Source organism: Seriola dumerili, unplaced genomic scaffold (genome assembly GCF_002260705.1).
Source record: "Seriola dumerili isolate Sdu_G_001 unplaced genomic scaffold, Sdu_1.0 BDQW01000219.1, whole genome shotgun sequence".
Lineage (NCBI taxonomy): Eukaryota > Metazoa > Chordata > Actinopteri > Carangiformes > Carangidae > Seriola > Seriola dumerili.
Genome location: NW_019174474.1, coordinates 1402208 through 1416247, shown reverse-complemented (window position 1 = coordinate 1416247; position 14040 = coordinate 1402208). Strand labels below are relative to the sequence as shown.

The 14040-nt window shown below is 41.4% G+C and overlaps 1 protein-coding gene across 11 annotated transcripts; it reads right to left on the bottom strand.

Moving 5' to 3' along the window:
* Positions 1-1038: 1038 nt before the first annotated feature.
* On the bottom strand, positions 1039-12825 carry tpm1 (tropomyosin 1). 11 transcript variants are annotated; one of them, XM_022754491.1, is made up of 10 exons: positions 12569-12817; positions 12086-12211; positions 8219-8352; positions 7728-7845; positions 7089-7159; positions 6203-6278; positions 5910-5972; positions 5717-5786; positions 4997-5075; positions 3289-4038 (listed from the first exon to the last, which is right to left on the bottom strand). In XM_022754491.1, the coding sequence occupies exons 1-10, from the start codon at positions 12680-12682 to the stop codon at positions 4035-4037; spliced, it is 855 nt and encodes a 284-aa protein (XP_022610212.1). In that variant the 5' UTR covers positions 12683-12817; the 3' UTR covers positions 3289-4034. The 11 variants fall into 11 exon arrangements, with proteins under 11 accessions (XP_022610218.1, XP_022610216.1, XP_022610213.1 ...); XM_022754497.1 differs by lacking the exons at positions 3289-4038; positions 4997-5075; positions 6203-6278; positions 12086-12211 and adding exons at positions 1039-1949; positions 6794-6869; positions 11764-11889 and having other exon boundaries at positions 12569-12821; XM_022754495.1 differs by lacking the exons at positions 3289-4038; positions 4997-5075; positions 6203-6278 and adding exons at positions 1039-1949; positions 6794-6869 and having other exon boundaries at positions 12569-12818.
* Positions 12826-14040: the final 1215 nt, after the last annotated feature.

The following is a 14040-nucleotide window of genomic DNA, read 5'->3' as shown; positions in this document are numbered from 1 at the left end:
ACAACCAAAAAGGGCGGGGGCGTCACAACACATACATTTCTTAAAACACACACAAACATTAATGTCACTTTTGGGGACATCCCATCCCCTACCTTTAAAGATGCCAACCCAATCCGTAATCATAATACATACACAGTTTTAGCCCAAACTCCAGGTCACACACTCATAATTTGTACAGCTACATTCAACATAATAGCTCTTTTTTTCTTTTTCGCGCTCTCTCTCTCACACACACACACCCTTATCTCTCCACTGGTGCAACAAAGGACTTTCACAGAGGTCATAACAACTAGTTAGCTGTCGTCTATATACACATACATACATACAGGGTTAGTGTACATATAGGGTTTATATATATATTTATATATAAAATGGTATGTATATGTAGTTTTGAGGTGCTGTACCTTTAAACGCTGCGTTTAACTCCACTGATGGCTACTGAGTAAAGTAAGATAACATGCAAAATATATAGGGCATGATAAAGTCATAGTTTTAAGGTCATAAACTATGGTTATTTAAATAACCCACTCAACAGTATACTTGTAAATTAGGTCCAGGCACACTAACACTTCTCAAAGGTTAATGCAACAATAATTTAACACAAATGAAATGCAATTAAATTAAGGATCTAACTACAGAAACGATCTTCTAGTAATGCTCTCCATTCTGGTGCTGTTACTTTCACTGAACTAAAAAATTTAAATTTTCCACTATTGCTACATGGTTTGATTGACTTTGAAACTGAATTGATATGGTCCAGTAGTGCTTAGTGAGCTGCAGTGAACCAAGGAAACACATGACAGTGTTTTTCCCCCGGCTGGAGGTCAAGTTGAGGGTCAAGTGAACATGAGCCAAACTGAACAGATCTCCATTTGTTCTAAAGAATTTAACACATTCAACACCTCTGTGGAAGATAAACTCTATTTAACAATTGTCTTTTCATTTGCATTGCATCAGATGTTTTTCATTCACCCCAAAGGTCTATTAAAACCCTAAGATGGACAAAAGGGCTATGTATGCATCACAAACAAAGTTAGAAAACTTTCAAAACGTGCTTTTATTTTATAGTCATAATTTGTACATTTCAGATATGATAAACACTTGAAACATCTACATTAAAATGATGCTAAAACAATGTGCAACCAGATGACTGAAATCATACTTTATAGACAAGATGAAAAAAATTTGAACAATGTTTTTAAAGAAAACTAAGACTATACTGTAATGCATTAGCATTTTTCTGTCATTGCTTAACAATACAGTAGCACCAGTATACATAAAGACAGGCAAAGCCGATGTATACTTACATCTGAGAGGAAATTTTCTGGGAGGAGGGCATGTATTTTTTTTTTTTTTAAACATAGTTTTCTTACATTTTGCAAAATGTGCGTAATGTTGAGGTTTAATTAAGTGCAAAATTTCTCCACTTTTTACTTTGGTATGTGTAGAATCAGGGTGGAATGGAACGTACCAGATCAGCTTCAATGCAGATGTAGAAAACAATTTTTGTAACCAATGGCACATCTCATCTTCACCAGATGACTTGTCAAAAAGAAAAAAAAAAAAAACCTATCTCAAGGATTGCAAAAGGTGGACATCATTACAAGATAAAAGCTAGATTGTGAAAACAATGGTGTTTCTCAGTTTAGGCTTCATCAAAGGGAATGGTTAAGCTTTACTTCCCTTTAGCTTTGCTCCTTGGTCGAGTTCCACTGAAGGCAGAACGGTGCAATAGGACTAGCATCTGGCTGTTTGTTCTCCACCATGGGCAAGGTACGCGAAGAGGGGTTTACGGTAAGCAAGGTGCAAGTACAAAAAGCCAAAACCACAGTGTGTGTGGGGGGGTTGCAGGATCAGACCGCGCTTTCACAAATTGTTCAGTTCCATTAGAGTCTGGTCCAGCATCTGGTGCATATCGAGGTTCTCTTCTTTAGCGTGTGACAGTTTCTCTGTTAGAACATCAAATGAAGAAGTTTTAATCTCACACAAGCGAGCATAAGTGAGTCAGTTGGTTAGCTTGCATTAATAATGAAGCTGGCTACATCATTCTGGTCAGTCATTAAATCTGAGTGCTTTTTAACCCAATCTACACAGCACTGACAGAAAACAAGAGAAACACACTGAGTAAACAAGCTCATATTATGATATGCAAGCAACCATGCAAACAGGTTACACTTTACAGTCCTTATTAAAACACATAATCACAACAACAGTTTGCAAAAATATATAATGACAAACTGCAAGATTTAAAAAAAAGAAAAGATATATTTGAGATAATCCCTGATTTTCACGATATTGCCACGAGAAATGCATTTCCACAAACAGCAACACAGATTTCAAGCAGTGCAGGTGTCGAGCTTTGGATCATACACTGGATCAGATTGTCATACACACATTAAAAAACAAAAACCATAGCAAACACATTAAACATTCACACAATTTAGTCCTCATTCAAGGCCACACGTAGTTCATTAGAGAGAAGGCGGTTTTTCTCAAGTTGCTGGTAGAGGCGATCTTTGCAGTCAGAAAGCAAGTTGAAAAACAGAGAGAGGGCAGGAAATCAGAGGAGAAATAGGAAAAGAGAAAGTGCATTGCCTGTTGACACCTACCTTCTTTCGAATAGATCACTGAAGACTTTTTTTTTAATCTTTGTAAAAACACTGAAAATATCTGAATAGCCTTTGATTAATATGATTGTAAGTGTTTTCATGATCTTGTTTTTTGACAGGGTGTTTTGGTTTTGTCTAAGGTTTTTTGTTTTTTTTTCTCCCTGCAGCATGTAACACATTGCAGGACTTTGTGTAGAGTGAAAACGCAGAAAGGTTAAAAAGGAACCATGGCAGCACAACTTAACCTTAAAATATTTAAAGTAAGATAGTGTTGCAACAAAATAGAGAGAATAATGAATTCTATGAATGCTGCGTCTGTCTGTTCAGTCATAATATCCTCGATCAAAAGCATCTTAGCATATGCTTCAATATTGCTGATCAGCATCAGAACAGGATACACTGCCCCTGAGAAATCATCCATTCTGCAGCCTAAGTTTCTTTGGACGTTTTTTTGAGTTTAAGGTTGTGGCTCAACAATTGTTCTATGGTCCCATTTAAATTATGAAGTCTCACAACACACAGCTCCAGAAACTGCTCACTTCTGCTTCTCTCACTGTGCCTGACTTTATGGAAATGGGTTTAATAAAAAGACTCAGAATGTGTGATTGTATATTTATTCAAATATATGACAGGATACTGTGTATCATACAAAGCCCATGTGTCATCATAATCACCGATATCAGTTTCAACCAGTTTTTCCAGCAAGCAGACGAGACGGCTCAACAACTCTCACATACTGTTCCGTACTCCACCATTACACCCATTCCTCTACTTTACCACAATCTTCCTGATAACAGTCCAACACTGCTTCCCTCCACTTCTCAAATCTTTCCAGTCAGCTCATCCTGCCACAGTACTAAATATTGAAAAAGTGCTTGCATGCATCAGTCTAAAATGCTAAGGGAAAAGACAACTCAGCTCAGCTTTCAGTCAGGTCCCTGTAGATGTTTTTAAATTTATGCGCTTAAAGCACTACTGTGATATTCCTAATATCTCAGCTTCACAGAACAGTATCTGAAGAAAATAAAAAGAACATCCATTGAAATAACTATACACCAAGGAAAGCAGGGTAAAGGCTCAACTAATGGTTTGTTGAGATGCAGACACAAAATCAAAAACATAAACTTCCTGGTTTTATTAGAGCCACTTGAAAATAAATAGAAATTAAAAAGGACAAAAGAAAAGGACAGAGTGAAGAGATACAGTTTACATAGAAGGAAGGATGTTTTATTTTTTACACAACGCAGAAAGATTCTAGGATTCTGTACAAGAGATGGGATGCGAGTGACGATGACATGAGGATGGAAACATAAGGAGGAAAGGAAAGCAAAGACAGAGAGGGAAGGGAAAATGGAGAGAAGGCTGGTGAGAGCAGACAGATGCCGCTCAGCCGGCAGGAGGCGTCTTTGATGAGGTGTAAACAATTTATCTGTGTGAGAGAGAAGAAGTACAGTGAACCAGGGGGGTCGGCGGAGGGACCTATGGATATTTGAGATGCGCACCACAATACACCAGAACCACAGGAGTTACGGCACTGCTATACTAAAACCACAACGACATAGCACAATGCTGACAAGCACAAACTGGAGGCTGGAGCAACTACCTCACCTCTGATCAAGACCTTTCTGTTAAAACACGAGGAGCAGCGCTGGACCAGACAGACATTGCACCTCCCACAGAATGACCAAACGTTTAGTAAAACTGGGGGCTTCAACCAAAACTATGACAGTTGTCGGACTAGTATGATGACAGAACAAGGGGTGAGGGTCTCACAAACACAGAAGAGGCCTTTCTTCTGGACAGAAGTAGACCATATTAGTAGAAGAGGAATCAGACCGAATCAGATTGATTGAAATGTTCCTTAAAACACTCCACAACATTTCAGTATACAACCTGCATGCATTGCCTAGGATGTCAAAATATTAGGTGAAATTACCATGAATATTTTGAACATTAGGGGTTTATAAAAAGGCATCAACTGACAGAACAATGAATACTTTTCACATAAAAAGTATACAACTCACAGTTAAAAATGTAAATTCTGTTTTTGTTCATGCATTACATTACTTCAGTCCAGTTTCCAGTATTCTCTAACATGAGTGATACTGATACAGATGGCATGCAGTATCATTATAACCACTTAGAGTGGGTTGTAATCATTGCACGCACAGACATACAGGACCACAATCATTGTTTTAAGACATTAAAGTTTAAGACTTTATAAATACACAGCTGCATAACCATTTTAAGTCTGAGGACGGATGCACGAGTTGGATGATGGGTGCAAAAAACTATTAGGGAGACGACGGAGGCGGGGCTGTCGGGGTACAGAGAAGGGGAAAGGAGGGTGACGACGGAACAAACAGGCACGGCAAGTTGAAAATTACATGGAAGTCATGTCGTTGAGGGCGTGGTCCAGCTCCTCGCTGATGGCCTTGTACTTCAGTTTCTGGGCATACAACTCATCTATTGGTGGGCCAGGGGCGTAGGGGGGAGGGAGGGCGCAGTGAAAGAGAGCAAAGGTGGAGGAGCAGATGGCAAGGAGGTGAAGGGTGAAACATCCAGACCATTGACAGGAGAGGGCGGAAGACAGGAAGAAGTGATAGAAAAGAATTGGAGAAGAAGAGGAAAACAGAGTTACACCAGAAAATGATAGAATGGAATTGCAAAAAAAAAACCAAAAAAAACAAAAGAGGGAAAATTCCTCAGCACCACGGACCATTTACTTCACTGCCATATGGCTCTCAGCCCTTAGCTTTCCCTGTGACTCCTTGAACACTAAGTAAGCATCTAGGCCTGATATCTGATAAACATCAAAGCCTTTCTTTCCTACCTTGAAACTCAAAAACTAAAGTCAACTCGACTTAATAAAGAAAGGATAAGAGTCAACACAACAAAAGTATGATGCTGTCTGAAAAATAGCCATGATGAAATTAAGAGGGAAGCAAAAAATAGAGATCAAGAACAAAGCAAAGAATGGGCTAATAAAGAGATTTTGTAAAAAAGCACTTAGCACTTACCACAAATACAGCGACAAATAAACGAAAAAAACATTTCAAAATAACCAAAGTAGCATTCTGGGGTGAGGAGCAACAAAAAAATCATACCTTCCAAGTCATCAATGGTCTTCTCAAGCTTGGCTACTGATCTCTCAGCGAACTCAGCACGAGTCTCAGCCTGTGGTCCAGAGACAGATTTATGAGTCAGTCCAGCACTCAAACTGTGATACAGCATCTGTGACTTCTATGAATGCACCTAGACTCAGCTTGCAATTCCATATAAGGCCATGTGAAACTTTACCTCCTTCAGCTTGTCGGTGAGGACCTTGATCTCCTCCTCGTACTTGTCCTCCTTCTGTGAGTACTGTGGGACAAAAACAATGAAGGGAGTCAAACATATGGGCATGGAGTCACAACTCCGAATGTCCTTGTATATTCAAAATGATACCATGCACATTTTCTAAGACATATATTGTGAAATGAATCTGATGTGAAGAGATCCGGCTCCCCGGGCTCCTCTGCTCCACTCTCACCAAGGCTACAGGGCCGCTGATGGGTTTGACAGCATGCACTTGGCCAGAAGGTCGCACTTACCTTCTCAGCCTGGGCCTCCAGTGACTTCAGGTTGTTGGTCACAGTTTTCAACTCTTCCTCAAGCTCAGAGCATTTGCTGGTGTTTTAGACAAGGGGATAAAGTTGCAAAAGAGAAGAAGGAGAAGGAGGTGGAGGGAAAGGAGGGACACGAGGATGGATAGAACCAGAGGTAGACACAAAACAGGTGGAGGGAAAGTAAGGAAGAGGGAGGGAGAGGACACAAAATAAGTAAGAACTACAGGGATTAAACGAGGAGGGAACCCCAAGTGCTTTAAAAGTGCCTTAACAGAGCAGGAGTGTGAGAATAGCAATGTGAGTCTTGTCAACACACAAAAAGTAATTAAAAAATTATTTGTTAAATGCTTTTTGAGCTAAATATCATGCTTTTCTTAAAACGTGAGGTGTTATTCTTGCACAGTCCCTGCCGTGTTAGAGGCATGAAAGAGTTTAATACCCAGAATAAAAGAGCATGAAAGAGGAAAGTAACAAGCACAGCAAGCAAAGCAGAGGCTTCATTCAGCAGCACGAATGAAAGTGAAAAGAGCCACTCAACAAAAGATATAAGTGTGTGTTAGTTTTTGTTTGTAGTACCTGTGTGACTGAGCAGCTTAGTGATTTCATGCCTTGCTCCAAAACCCTTAGCTCATCCTCCACTCTTCGAGCGCGTCTGTTAATGGGTGTGGCGTACGTGCCCGAGCCAAAACCATTCAAACCATGAGGAGCATGCAAATAATTAGCACATACAGTAAGAACACAGGGCACACTGTTCCAATTGGAACAGGTCCTATACTTTGTGTATTAGTGCTGAAAGCTTTGACTGTTTAAATGCTAGTGGACGTGCAAGTGGAAATGCAGGTTTAGCGCACATAAAGGTGAAACATCTTACCTTTCTGACAGCTCAGCGCGCTCCTCTGTACGCTCCAGGTCACTCTCAATGATGACCAGCTTACGGGCCACCTTTAGGTGCAACATAAAAAAGTGTTACAACACAACTCATATGTGATGAGTAACACATAGGATGTGGTTTAAAGATTTTTTCCTCAAAGTGAAAGTGCACCACTCTAATACGATTAAATTGTACTCGGTAACACTTTACTTTAACTCGCTCACACACAGCCATGTAGTTATAAGAAGGAGGGCATTTTTGTTTAAAAATGTACAATATTTTTCAATAATTATAACTTTTCATATGAATATATGTTATATTCTTACAGTGGAACTTTTACTGTATTGTCCTTCATTACCTGTTGATCTTATCTGTTATCGTTGTTAAGAAACGCATTAATAAATGCCTAAATCGGCTAACAAACTGTAGTGTAAACCAATAAATTAATGTTAATACACTGGGGCAAAATTCAAAAGTGTCGCCATAATTACCAAAAGGTGCTTCCTAATTGGTCATTTAAACGTTTGTCAATAATCGTCACAGTATTTCACAGTGGTACTGATTGCAGTAACTGGGCAACTGGATGTTTGGTGTTGCAGATTTGTTTCAGGGTGGCGCGCTGGCGTCTGAAAAACTCGCCTCCTCATATTTGCGGTCAGCCTCCTCAGCGATGTGTTTGGCCTCTTTCAGCTGGATCTCCTGCATCTCCATCTTCTCCTCATCCTTCATGGCCCTGTTCTCAATGACCTTCATGCCTCTGTGTGAGGGGACAAACAGTTAAAGAGATGTTAGGAATCAGGAGCCGAGACCCGACAGACAGCCAACAGTCTCCCTGAGGAAACACATGTCTGGTGCACTGTAGTGTTGTCTGGTAAATCTTTAATATACGTTTCTACGGGTGAATTGAAAGAGGGAGAAAATACAGAATTTGGGATGTGAGGAAATGACTGCACTATCTGACACCAACTAGCTCTGCAGCACAGAGGCGCTGCTTGTACCCCACACAAAGGGGATGGAAACACAGCTGCGCTGGATCTTCATGCCCTGCCACCTGGTCTCTACAGCAAGAGAGCGGGGGCGAAACGGCAGAGATCAGACGCCTGAGTCTTCGGCGCTCAAAAGAAACCCACCTCTCGCTCTCATCAGCAGCCTTCTCAGCCTCCTCCAGCTTGGTCAGGGCAGTAGCCAGACGCTCCTGTGCACGATCCAACTCCTCCTCAACCAGCTGGATACGTCTGTTAAGGGAAGCGACATCTCCCTCAGCCTAGGGAGAGAAGAACAGCACGTCAGAATTCGGAGGCCACCATCTTTAACAGACAACCTGGAAGTCACACATGTGCATACATACATGTCAGCCCAAAGAATGTAGATGGTGTATCTGTTTTGTTTTGTTTTTTTTTCCATGGTGAATGATTCTTAGTGGTGCACTCAGACTTCGTTTCATGCCTGATGGGTGAGCACAGTCACGTTTGCTCAAGTGTTTCTGTGTGTCTCCTGTTGGGAATGGCACTCCCAGGAGGCTACCCTGTGCTCCTCACTGATTACGTAATAATGATAACAATGTCCCAAGCTGACAGAAGGTTGAATACCCTGCCTCATTACTAGGCCCCTGAGAGAACATTAACAAGTCTCAAGTCAAAGGGCCTGAGACAATAATACTGTAAATGACTGCTCACACGGTTCACATACAACCACAGGGGAGCCTCTCTTGATAGTTCACAACTGTAACAGACATGTAATTGTGATTTTCTTTGCTATGCATTAATAGGGATGTGATATTAAAAATAGAGCAGGTCTTTTTCCGTCATTATTCAAACCTGTATCTACTTCTGCTTTCAGGTGACTGCTCAGCAGGTATGAGGCCTGCATTGTCCTGAAAATGCTCAGTGACGGTGAAAACAGGATATAACTACCAGAGAGTCTGACTGACTCAAAAGGCCTTTTCAGTCTGTTCTCCCCTTGCAGCTCGTGGTAAAGTGCACAGTGCTGGACGAAAGTGCATCTTAAGGTGTGAGGCTTGACCAATAATGTGTAGACTTGAAGCAGTGGTTTAAATTCCATTTAAAAACATCTTACGTAACTTAAGTTACAAACTAACAAATTGAGGCTGAGAAAAACTCTGACTGCTCTAAGTCCCTGCAGAAAGATTTCACCGCTCCAGACAACTACCGCTATGTTCTTTGTAGCTGTGAAACCCTATTGTCCTTATAAGGACAAGTCAAAGAGCATAAGCTTCACAGTGCACACTGGCACATTAAATGTTGCCACAGTTTACTTGTAACTTCCTGGTTGCTAAAAAAAAAAAAATAGTTTTCATGTGTTTAATCTTGTGGTGCAGTGCCTGCAGCACGCAATAAACGGAACTTACTAGAAAGCAGGTTGAATGGGACCGTTACAGCGAAACGCATCAAAAGGAGATGCGAGTGAAGTAAAGTAGGTAGATTAGGCAACACAGTGACACAATGTGTCAGGGTCGCTCAGTGGCTTGAAACCTGGGCATCAGCGGCCTAACGTTACCAATTAGAAGCGCTTAGCCAGGAGCAGCAGGCTATCAAACCCTCAGCACACGACTTTGTGGTGGCACTGCACTGAGCCAAGAAAAGCTCCGCTCGCAGCACGGCAGGGTATCAAGACAAATCCCGCTATCTCACTGCGTATCGATTCAAATTGAACGCATGGAATGAAGTGAACACAACACGGGCGGGCTACAGAGGGAAGGATGTGTAATTTTGCGTGTGATAATCAGCTTCTGTCTGCCTGTACGCGCGGTAAACATGCTTACTTGTTCCCTGGTTTTCCTCTCCGCAAGCAACTCCTTCTGTAATCTTTCGGCTCTGTCTTCAGCACAGTCTGCCTGCTCTTGCAATGATTTGATCCTTCGTTTTACTGCCTCCAGTGATGTAGCTCCGGCCATTGTTTACTGTGCAACTATATATAAATGTAAAAAAGAAACCTCACTATACTCTGTGCTTAAGCACAATTTCCGAGAAACTGAGAGGCAGCGAGGTGACGTCCTTGATTGTGCTGAAAGCTGCGTGAAGGCAGCCAGGTCAGTGCGCAAGCTTTCTGGAGACGCTCTCTGCAATGCCTCTTATTTGTCCAGGAAGTAGCACTGATATCAAAATAAGCCTAAAAACTAAGTATTGTGCATGGTTTGTGCAAAGTGTCACACCATGGAAATCTGCTGCAGTGCTCCCTTAAAATAATAAAATGTGAGATTTTTTAATGAGATTAACACACCCTGTCAATACATTGTGATAATCATGCTTTGGTGCGAACTAATGGAACTACAGCGCCCTCTGCGGGTCAACTCTCTGCATTACATAAGGTAATAAAATATTCAGAGACCACAGGCAGTTCAATGAGTCTTCACTGAGTACAATAATTACAGGCTACGCTCCGGACTTTGCAAATATCACAGGAAATCACTCCAAAAATATGAAAAAAACTAAGCAAGGCCATAAAAACAGCGAGTAGTATTTAAAGTCATTTGAGCTCTCCAGCCATATTTCAAAGTTCCTATAGGGATATTAAGAGAGAAACTACAGCGGGATCTAGGCCTATAGGAAATAAAATGTAGCATTAAGTGTGACAGGCTAAAACTCACTAGACTATAAAGTAGCCTACAGTCACTATGGCCTAACTCCCTGAGGGAATCCAATTAAAGGATTATTACAACAAGCCTCACTGCAAACTGAGTCCTCTGACTGGCTGTGGTGAGCAAACGTCTCTGTCTGCTGCAGTTGGACTTGAACCTATACTGAGTCATTAACAGGACTGTTTGTCATGAGAAAATGTTTATGAAGACCAAAAGTGCGTTTTGTCTCCAGCAGGTCGCAACCTTTCCATGCCTCAATTTAAATTCTTTACATAGTTTTTCTATCATGTGGATGGAATAAAAGCAACTATGAGCAACAAGAGGATCATTTATTAAATTTTTCTGTAGATGAGCTAAATTTATTTATTCTTTTTTTTCTTTTTTCTTTTTTAATGAGGACGCTGCCTGGGACATTCTGGTGGGAAACAGTGTTTTTCCCTTTGGTAAGCAAAGAGCGCAGGCCGCAGATGTGAGCCCTATCTTGCCCATATAAAGCAGTGGGCTATATTTATCCGGGCGCTTGCTCCCTGTGCTCTTGGGAGGACTGCACATCAGACTACTTCACTTTTCACTCTGAAAAAGACTCATTTGGCCAAAGACCTGTAAGACTGGACACATCTGGGGCAAACGACAGAAACGTATTATGCAACATAATTTTTGAGTTGGTCTATGGAGGGATTAAATTTGATTTTTTTTTGTTTGTTTGTTTAAAAAAAAAAGGTGTTTCAGTCAAACAGCCAATCTGACTTTCTATGGGCTGACTTGAAAGTGATTGTGCATGTGATCCTTGATAAAACATAAAGCGACAATTCAACAATAGTTGGACATATGATCGAAGAGCCAATTTGGAGTTTGATAGTCAATTTTCCAGGATGGGCAGTTGTGCAAAACCTATCCATCCAAAAAGGAAAATATTTTCAGAGTTAATAGTTGAGGCCAGTTTGAATTAGCAGAGAGGAGAATTTATTTCTCTGCGGTGTTGAACTGTCGTTTCCCACACACACAGTGATTAGAGATTGAAGATGTGAGGAAGCGTGGTGAAGGAATTGTGCCGTTGTGAATCCCGTCCCTACTTACATCGGTAGCTTTCTTCTCAGCCAGCTCAAGTTTCTCCTGGGCATCTTTAAGAGCCTCAGAGTACTTGTCCAACTCATCCTCAGTTCCCTTCAGCTTCTTCTGCAGTGCTACCAAATCGTCCTCAAGCTGAGGCGAGTTTCAGTGCGGGACAGTTTCAGAGGTGATCAGCAGGGGAGACGGGAGTTGCGTGAACGCGCACAGGGCGCAAGAGCGCGGACAGATGGACACGCAGGACAGGAGAGGACAGGACAGGACAGGACAGGGGAAAAAGGAAGAGAGAAGAGAAAAGTTAGGGAAGCTCATGCACGTCAGGATCAGATACCTTGGTGGCGACCTCCTCAGCGGTCAGCAGCTTTTCCTCAGCAGTTTGGAACTCCTCAAACACTTTATCTCTTTCGTCTTCAGTTACACGCAATTTCTTTTCCAACTCTCTTATATCGTCCTCTAACTATACATGCATATAAAAAACATTATAGAGTTAACAGAATATAAAATAAACATGCAATTTTTCCATTTATTATCAAAGGTTATTTCTCTTTTCAAAATGATCAACATCATCTCTAGACTATATTTACATCACCAATTGCCAAAACAGTTGAGAAGAGATTTTATAACATCCCAAAAAATCAAGAAGGTTGGGTTATTCTTAACTTAATCCTTATTTGGGATTATCCAAGAAAGTAATTAATCCGTATTTAGGACGCGATCCATTTAAAGGGCAGCAGCTTTATACTGCTGCTGGTGTTCCTGCTTTTTCTAAGGATCTTTGAGATTTTCCACAAAAGAAAAAAAAAAATCAGCCGACCTGTTTGCTTCTGTCCTCTGCTGCTTTCTTGTCTGACTCAGCCTGCTCAGCTCTGTCCAAGGCATTCTCCTTGTCGAGCTTGAGCATCTGCATCTTCTTCTTGATGGCATCCATGGCTGCTTATTGCTTGTTTGGCGGCACCAACAAAACGTCCAAATGAAAACCAAAGAGAGCGAGAGAGGAGCTCGGGCGTCTGTGCCTAACTGAACGCTAAGCTGGAGTGCAGGCTCTGCCTGACTGTGCCCTGTCAAATATGTACTTTCAAGGGGGGGTGACTGGATTCCTTTGGACATCCAATACTTTTTTGGAGGAGGCGTGTGTGGGTGCCCGGGCGTTTTTTTAGGATCTGCTCAGCGATTCGTTGCTCCCAAACATTTGACTTTTGATACGCCTGTATATGGAGTGTGATGGACATGAAGGCAGCTCCCAGGGAAAGGCTCCCAAATGGTAATGTAACAGAAGCCACTTAATGCACAGAGAAGATGCAGATGGAGACTCAGTTATGACTGACTGAGCACATGATCAAATCTCTGCATGGCACTTGTGTAGGCTACATGTTTGTTTTTACCACTGTGACAACTCATTTAAAAGCCACACGTGGTAGCCGTCTCTTTATTAAATGCCATTTGAGTTTGTTCACTTGCCAGTATTAAAGAAATCGGGGACATGATTTGTTTTCTTTTCATGCGGATTATACTTTCTGATTTCACAGTGACAGTGTTCTCCTTTTGCTCTGTGGCAGGCTGGGAGTGGGGCCACATGCAGCTGCAGTGGCAGTTTGACCAAGCATTTGTCAACCTGCAGCCCCTGGTCTCTCTGTGTCTGAGTGTGTTGTGTGTGTGTGTGTGTGTGTGTGTGTGTGTGTGTGTAAGTTCCTGTGGGATAAGTTGTAGTAGCTCTAGGCGAGTGGGCTGTGTGAGAAGAGATGCTTTCGGTAAGCCCGGCAAGCCCTAGAGGCATTGTTCACAGTCTGGGGGGCTCAAGACAGGGAAGTGTTTACCTGATAATGTATCGGATATCCTCCCTGTAAACTGTTGATGCGTCATTTGAATGTGGCACCACAGCATCCAGCCCCAGCCGGGCAGGATGGGCTTTATACCTCAATTACCGCAGCTGAGCCGCTGATTAACGTGGCATTTGAGACACGTTAACTGCTTTACAAACTATATTATTTGTAATTTCACTTTATGTGCAGCTCAGTTACTAGAAGCTTTAATAAATCTGAGGGAATAAGATCGTGTTACATTATATTTCACAGAATTTTTTATTTTAATTAATAAATGTTTTTTTATTACAATGAATGAATTATAAATTAATAATTTAATCCAACAATCCCCTTACAAATTCAACATTATTTAAATGCACTGAATTAATGAAAAGTTAAACCACACAACTCTGGTGACTGAGGATCATAGACTGTATATAAAGAGCTGAGGACACCCCAAGTGTCTTCAAGGCTCCACAAAGATTCT